Here is an 8,209-nt window from a genome sequence, read left to right on the forward strand (position 1 = left end):
GCCGGATGAAGATTACTGTCAGTTACATCATATCTGAGCTCACACTGGAAAATTAATCTAAGGAATCTGTAATATATATAATAAAATACAGCAGAAAACAAAGGGATTCATACTTGAAGGTTTTCTTTTCTGTATGAAACCTTTGATACATTTGAGTTGAAATGTTTTGCTCTCAGCTCAAACTTTGGTAAATTTTCTGAGGCACTACATCTAAATGCTTCAAATTTTATCGTCTGGTTTGTGTTCATTTGAATAATTTACTTGTTAACATTTACAGATTTACTTAAACATTCATTCCTTTATATCCACCTGCTCTTACATAGGTAATTGAATTAATTTTCTGGATCCGCTGAGTCTACCAGGCCTGGACTACGCTAAAATAAAAATAGCCTGAGATGGAGATGGAGCCCTGAGGAGCTCCTGAAACGGCAGATCAGATCCGATCAGATCAGATCAGACAAAGACCAGAAGCAGCAGCAGACGCTCATGTTCAGAGCAGTTCTTCAGATCCTCGACAGCAGATAATCTTCTGACAGAAGGTTTGGGGTGAGTGAAAGCGGTGATCAGAAAGTTTGAGCATCCGGACGAGGATTTCCAAGTGTCACTGCTCAATCTTCAAGCAGGGAGATTAAAAAGAGAATTGCATCTTAATCCAAAATAATCCAAACAGCACGGACCCTCCGAGTTGTTCCAAGTTGTTCAGAGGTCCGACGGCTGCGTCCATCAACGGCAGGATTACGGTTAAAATTAGCACGAGGACTGGATGGTTAATTTGTGTTGAAGCTGCGAGGAGATGATTAATCTGTCAGGAAGCTGCAGGAGATCAAATTGTGATTAAAGTCGGAAACAACAAGAGTGTTTCTGGGACTTCTGGTGAGAGGTCAGAGATTTTACAGTCAGTCTGCAGAACTCTGCTCTAAATCCAGCTCACATTGTTTATTAAATACATTTAAATGCTAAACACTGTTAGAGAATAATAGATCTAAAGAGCACTGCTTATTTATTCTATACCTTACCTGGATAAATAAAGGATTTGTTTGCATCTTAAAAACTAACCAGCTATAATAAGACTGGGGGACATGTCTATTTCCTGGAGTAAATGTTTTCTGAGGACCTACAGACTGAAGGAAATTGTAAATCGAATCATTCAGTCTGTTTTTAACCCACAGAAATGTTTCTGTGGTGGTTTCACATGAAGCTGACAGACTTCAGAATCACTTAATTATGAAATTAAAACATCCTGATGTGTTTTAATGCCCTGGACAACAAGAGATGGGATAAATATTGAAAAAAAACTTTGTTCAGATTGTTTCATCGTTTATCTGACGAAGCTCAACTTGCCTGCAGAAACTAAAACGCTTTGTAATTAAAGAAAAACATGTTCATCTGGGTGTTAATGAGTGTTGTTGGGGCCCTTAGGGGCCCCTCAGGAACCCGATGTCCCTGTGCTTCTGCTCTGTCGCCTTTGCAATAACTCTGATGGTCTGAGTAGTAAAGATCTCAGTGGCATTTGCAGAAGTTTCTGTAAACTTCAGTGTTTCTGAAGCTGCTTCCCTCCGTCACTCTGTGTGTCCTGCTGTCAGTATTTATTGTGCATCACAAAAGTATTCGACCCGCTGAGCCGCTTTACACATCTGAACCTTTCTTTGTGCAATAACTCAACTTCAGTCGCTCAGTTTTATTTCTGACAGGATTTCTTCCATCTTCTGATCTCCTTTGACAAGCTTCCAGTAACACATTGTGTTTAGTTACTTTCTTTTCAATGACCTTACAGAAACTGTTGCCTTTGGCTTGGAAATCTGCTGACAGTCTCTGACACACCAGTATCCATTTCTCAGAGAGGCGATTACATTGCATGAAGCGATAACACCAAGAAGCAAAATCATATTTATCTCCTTGACAATTGCCAAAGCATGGAGATGTAACGGCACCATTGACCTCTCCTTGCTGGACGTACTTCAAGCATCCATGTGCAGATTATGTTTTTTCATGGCTGCAGGCGGCAACATTTCATCCTTGGTTCAGTATCAACTTACACTTAATGCATCAGTCAAAAAATGCATCATGAAGAGGAAGAAAAACATAGAAGTCACACCTGACTATGAGTTGCAAAACTAGTCATGGTACTGAAAAAAAGTGTTGCTTATAGTCTGAAAAATTCAGTAATCATCTCCTTGTTTAGTCTGTCTGCTTTGATGGGCCGTCATATCTTTGTACAGTTGGAGTTGTGTTAAATATTTTCCATTTTCGGATGATGGATCGGCGCTCTATCAGATGTTCAAAGCTTTGTTTAATCTTCTAAGTTTGCTTTAAACTCCTCCAGAACGTTCTCCATCTCGTCTGCTGTTCCTCTGCCTTCATGATGCTGTTTGTTCATTAATGGTTTCTAACAAACCCCTGCGGCCTTCAGAGAAGAGTTGGATTTATACAGAGATCACGTTTACTAAATTCACACGTGTGGAAGAATCCCAGTAAAACACCTAGAGATCAACAGGAACACATGGAAACGTTGGATCCTGGTGCCGGGTTGCTGTTTGCTGTGTTCTCCATCGTTTCTCTGTTTATGTAGCTGCTTCTCCGTTTCGCTCGTCCCTGAACCCTTGGAGGTGCGTCCCGTTGGACCGGCTCCGACCCGTCTCTGTTTCAGGCTCTCCGTTGCTCGCGGTGACATCAGACCTGATCAGGTGTCAGCATCACCGCAGCAGAGGTGGCTGATGGGAAGGAAAGGAGGATGGCCGTATTTATGCAGCTGCTGTCCTTCATCCTCCTCCTCTACCTCGCCCTGAAACACAGTGACTTCCTGTCGCTCAGATATCGACACCTGAGGGCCTCGGGGGCCCTGGGCCCCTCCTAGCTGTGGGCACCAACACAAACAGAGACAGAAACAGGAGCCGCCGCTGACCTCGGATCAGAATCTCAGGTTGATGTTGAGCTGATGGGAAAATATTCCAGTGGAAATAAAGACGGAATAACAGAGGATGGATCCGTGTTGTTCTGAAAACTCCATCAGCTGCAGACGGGTCAAGATGGTTCAGATTTAAACCTTCATCTTATTTGAAGTTAGTTCATTCTGATCATTTGAAGCTGAAATCTTTGCTAGTTTAGACATATATTGATTCCTCTGAGACTTGTTTCTCTGTGCTTGTGTGATCTGCTCGGGTTGTTGTCTCCAACTCAGCTTTAAATCAAATTCAACTCTGGTTTTAAACACAAAAAGACCTGCCAGAGGCTCTGGTTCTTCTCAAAAGGCTCATAAAAACTCCTTTAATGTTGCAGAAATAATAAAAAAGAAGCAGAAGTTTGAATGGAGCTGATGAATTTTTCATGCCGGTTTGAAGCGTCCAGCCCGAAGCCTCCGCAGAGGAAACAAAGACGGGATCTGGTGTCCGCGGCGCCGCTGAGACTCCCATCATTAACTGCTGTTTGGATCTTTGCTGCAACAAACAATCTGCAGAAAACAGAAAACAACAACGAAGAAACAACAGCCGGATGATGAAACCACACCAGAGGTCAGACATTATTGAGAACCACAGAAGACAACCTAGAATTGGGAGCTGCGTTTCCATTGACAATATAAATGCAGAAACTGGAACTATGAAAATAAATTTGCTTAATGCCAACTTTGGAAAACTGCATAATTTTTAATGAAATGTTTTTGCGCTTGGATGAGGTGGTTTTTTTGCTGCATCAAAATCTGTGTATTTCGCAAAAATGCAATGTAAGCACTTTTTTTGCATCAGACCAGTCACATGATCAACAGCCGGATGTTACTACTGGCAGAAACATGAAGAAAGCAACGGGAAGTAGTTGGACGATGATGTTTTTTAATGACTTATTGTGTGAACAAATTTATTCACATCTGATTTTAATTGTGTTTCTTATTTGATGGAAACACCGCAACTGTGAGGCCAGACGTAGGGATTAAAACATCTAATAAAGAAAAGATGCTTCAGTTTTGTTCCTGACGACAGCTGCTTCTCCTTCCCATCATCGTCAAGGTACAAAATATTTATATCAGTGCTGGAAGAAAACAGACCACAGATAAACCATTTCTGGTACAAACTGATCCAATGATCAGAACTGATCTAGAGACGACCCAAACATGATTAGTGTAAGACACGTAGAAGATCTTAAGATGTTTTGTGTGGAGGTTCTGTTGAAATTTGGTGTTTCCTTCTTGAACCTGGACTCAAACTGAAATAAAAAGAAAAAAAATAGAAGATAGAACTGAGAAAAGATGATGTGCTTAGCTAAAGCATAAATGAAAAGTGAGAAGAGATCTCCATTCAGGCATTTAGAATCTATTAACAGATTTCTCTGTGTATTTCTGTGGTAAAGTATCATGACTAACCGAGAACAGCAATAAAATCCTTTCCAGGATGTCCAGAGGTTTGTTGAGTCAGAGTTCTGATCCAGTCCGGTTTGTTCTGAGCTGCTGGGTGGAGGTGATAAGGATCTGTTTGTCCCCAGACCAGCTGCTGCTGCTGCTCTTAATGATGTGGTGATGCTGACCTCCGGGCCGCCGGGATCTGAACCTCATCAACATGTGGGCACCTTTCGTGCCGTCCAGATGAGCCGGAGTTAATCTGCGGGTTTTAGCGGTCTGATCTTGGCTCGGCGGCAGAGGAAAGGTATTTTGAGCTTCACTCTTCAAAGCTGCTTACGGGCTGAAGTGACTTTAATTTGGTTCTTGAGACAAACAGAGAGAGCAGGACGGTGGTGGATTAACGCCCAGATTACAAGCTGGATGCCAACTCTCCATCTCTGGGTTTACTTCAGGAAACATGTTTGTTTTCCATAAATTCAGGTTATTATCAGCAGGATCACAGCTGGATTCAGGTTAAACCACAGGAACACAAACCTCCAGTTTTAGAGAGTGATTCAATGTTTTTCAGCAGATCTTAGTGATTCTGTGTAGGACTGAAATGATTCATAGGATTAATTGTAATGAACAATCACTAAATTAATCATACAGACTCAATAAAGGCCATTTGCTGGTTGAACGATATACTAAAAACAATAATTAAGCAAAAACTGTATTAAAACTTTAGAAGGCACTTTGAACTGCCTTGTTGCTGAAATGTGCTATGCAAATAAACTTGATTGATTGTTTGATTGATTTAAAACTATTTACATTTTGCATTTGAAACCTTTGCCTGTAAATGTTTTCTACACACGTTAGAAGAATTTTATTAGCTGAAAATGCATTTGTTGTTGCAAACTTTATGATATTAACATGTAGGCAGTACAATTTTTATTTTCTTATTCAAAAGGACATTGAATTATTTGTTTGCTTAAATCTTTAAATGTATTTCTAATATTGTATAAAAAAGACAGAAGCGGTTAAATGAAAAATCTGCATAATGTGTCAATTTTTTATCCGATTAATTGATAATCAGAATAAACGATTAATAAAATAATCGTTAGTTGTGCTTAATTTTTCACCTCCGTTACAACAAAGACAAATGAAACCTTCTTGTTGTCTGAATTGTTTTCCGAATGCAGCCGTCAGATAATGATCCATTGTGTGGGAACATTCCTCCACTAAGGCCTGATCTGATGAAACTGTTTTCCTGCACTTTCACAAGTGTTTGTTCCTGTAAATCAGTCGGAGCAGCAGCGCTCGGCTCCCTATTGTCACTGTAAGAACTGTAGTCCATGTTTAATTTAGCAGCCGTTTAAAGCGAAGTGTCGGCAGCAGCTCTGCTCTTTAATTATTCAGGACTTTAGTGGAGGAAAAAAGACCCTCAGCTGCTGCCATATTAAAGAATCTCTTTCTGTTTCATTCATTTCAGAGACGCCTCTGACTGACGGCTTCTTCTCTTCACTGGGAGTCGGTGCAAACAGCGAGAGCAGAAAGAGCTGGAAGCTGCTCAGAAAACATCTGCAAACATCTCCGGTCACCGTCTTCCACTCTTTGCTCCTCCTTTACACCCAAAGCCTCGTATTTCTAACTGGAAACACAAAATGAAGAGCACAACTCTCTAACTCTTAAATTCTTATATTTCCATTCAAAAATTTTGAATATTATTGGAAAATTCGTTAATTTCAGGAACATAATTCACAATGTAAACACATTGAAAAGGTTAATTATACACAGAGGCTGTTTTGTTTATTTCAATCATAATCATTTTCTGCTTACAGCTCATAAAAATATTACATTTAAGATTAAAATATTACTCCAGATGAATAAATAAACATTTTTAAAAGTTGTTATTTTCAAAAAGTGTTTTTGGTATCATTGTTTATATATTGTAAGCATAATATATTTCTATATCTTAAAAGTCTCACCATCATCAAAATACTTTCAGTGTATTTTGTTTGGCATTTTTAGTTTTTGTCAGAAAATGTTTTTAAAAGCATTTTTTTTTTGTTTAAAATGTATCTATATAAAAACTGAGTTCTGTTCTGATTAATAAATTAGTAAAAATAAATATATACAAAGGAAATAATATCTAAAAACCAACAGCAGTCCAACTAAATATCAGTAAACTAAAACATGTGTTTCAAGATTCCTGTACTTAAAGTTCATTATTTTAGTCTGGCCACCTTTCAGATGTTTTTCTTATTTTTCTGTAGAGATCATAAATAAAATAAACATTTTCAAACCTAACAGACTTTTAGAATTTAAGATTTCAGTGTTTTATGACTTTTTTCTGACTTTGTCAGAGATGTTGCAGAGTGTTGGTTCCTCCATCCTGTGGTTGTGGTTCTGGTTCTGTTCCACAGAGGAGATCCTGACCTTTGCATCCCTGATTGTGATTTAACAGTAATGATGTTGTCAGTGTCTCTGTGATGCCTCTGAAATGCTCTTTTCCTGATTTGTTGTTTGCATGTTTTCTCTCTTCACCTTTGTCCCTGCTGAGATCCCCTCCTTCAGATGACTGCAGGAGCTTATCTTCGCTTTTCATTCGCGGCTGAATGAAGCAGCCGAGCTTCCTAATCTTTAAAACCTCCTGAAGCTGGAAGTGTTTCCTGTTGTCGGGACGATTAAGAGGAGGCTCGCCTTCATCGCCGTGTTCTGGTCAGAAAAGTTTAATCATCCTGCTGCAGGAAGCTGCTGCTTTCTTTAAGATTTAAGAGGATTTAGAGATGATTGTGAAGTGAACATCACAGACGTTAAACTTCTGGTTCTGGGTCAGAACCGGGACCTACAAGGTGGGATGTTCCAGCTGGGATTCATCCATAGTCCTGCATGCAGACGCTCCACCTGAAGGGTGTTCATTTTAATTTTAAAGTTCAAATTTTCTGTTTTCTTAAGCTGTGAAGTTCTTTCAGAAAAAAAAACAAAAAACATTGGGGCTAATTAATTTAACATCAGGTCAATATTTACTTTAGTGGACAAACAGATCAAATTCATATGCAGTATGTAGAAATATATAGTCAGATCACTCCAACAAAATCTTCAAGTCAAAGTAAAGTGAATCAAGTGAAGGTAATAAGTGTGGAGTGAGAGGGTCTGCTTTGGAAACAGTGCAAAGGACAAGCCTTTTTTTATCTAAAAGAAAATTTTCTATTAGAATCTATACTTTACTATAACAAAAAATAAAAATAAAAAAACACGTCTAAACACATTTAATGCATGTGGAGAGAATGATTTGTTTCCATCCCGACCGAAACCAATAATTATGTGGTTTCTGCTGCTCAACATACCCAATAACCACATAGCAGCTGCTATATAAACTCTTTTAGACGCAGTGCTGTATATAGTTAGACCACAGTTCCTTCTTATTGTTAAAGGTCAAGGGTTTTCCCACAGAGACACACAAAAAAAACCCACTTAAAAAAAGAGGAAGATATGTAGAGGCTGTTTCAGTGAAAAGTATCGCCTTTTTGACTCCTTTAGAAATCGTAAATGTGTTTTAGTCTATTACTTTCCAACTTCTGGATTTAATGTGATTAAGTTAAAAGACATGAATCCCTTTTTAACAAAGTATGCAAGAAATCAGTAGGGCCTCGAAATAGGAACACATTTAGAAGCTGACAGTGAAGTATTTTTTTATGTATGTGGGTTATTTTTACCCTGGAAAACTGAAGTATTCAACAGCCTCATCAGCAGCTTCATTATTGCACACAATATTTTATAAACACGCGATGACATCTTCTGATACTTCCTCTATTGCAAACCAAGAGTTTCAGATCTTCTGATCAGTCATAACTTTGGCACCATAAAGTCGGAGCATTTCCATGTTTCTGTTGTTGTCTGGGT

The 8,209-nt window shown here is 38.9% G+C and overlaps 1 protein-coding gene across 2 annotated transcripts in view; it reads left to right on the forward strand.

Moving 5' to 3' along the window:
* The window catches only part of gtdc1 (glycosyltransferase-like domain containing 1), a 32,439-nt gene extending 25,822 nt beyond the window's left edge, over positions 1–6,617 (forward strand). Inside the window, exons 12-13 of one of the 2 annotated variants that reach the window (XM_032568454.1) lie at positions 4,471–4,631; positions 5,796–5,922. In XM_032568454.1, the coding sequence (XP_032424345.1) occupies positions 4,471–4,505 (35 nt within the window). In that variant the 3' untranslated portion in view covers positions 4,506–4,631; positions 5,796–5,922. Of the gene's footprint in view, positions 1–4,470; positions 4,632–5,795 lie in introns of both variants that reach the window. The other variant, XM_032568453.1, reaches the window with a different exon arrangement.
* Positions 6,618–8,209: the final 1,592 nt, after the last annotated feature.

Source organism: Xiphophorus hellerii, chromosome 7, assembly GCF_003331165.1.
Source record: "Xiphophorus hellerii strain 12219 chromosome 7, Xiphophorus_hellerii-4.1, whole genome shotgun sequence".
NCBI lineage: Eukaryota > Metazoa > Chordata > Actinopteri > Cyprinodontiformes > Poeciliidae > Xiphophorus > Xiphophorus hellerii.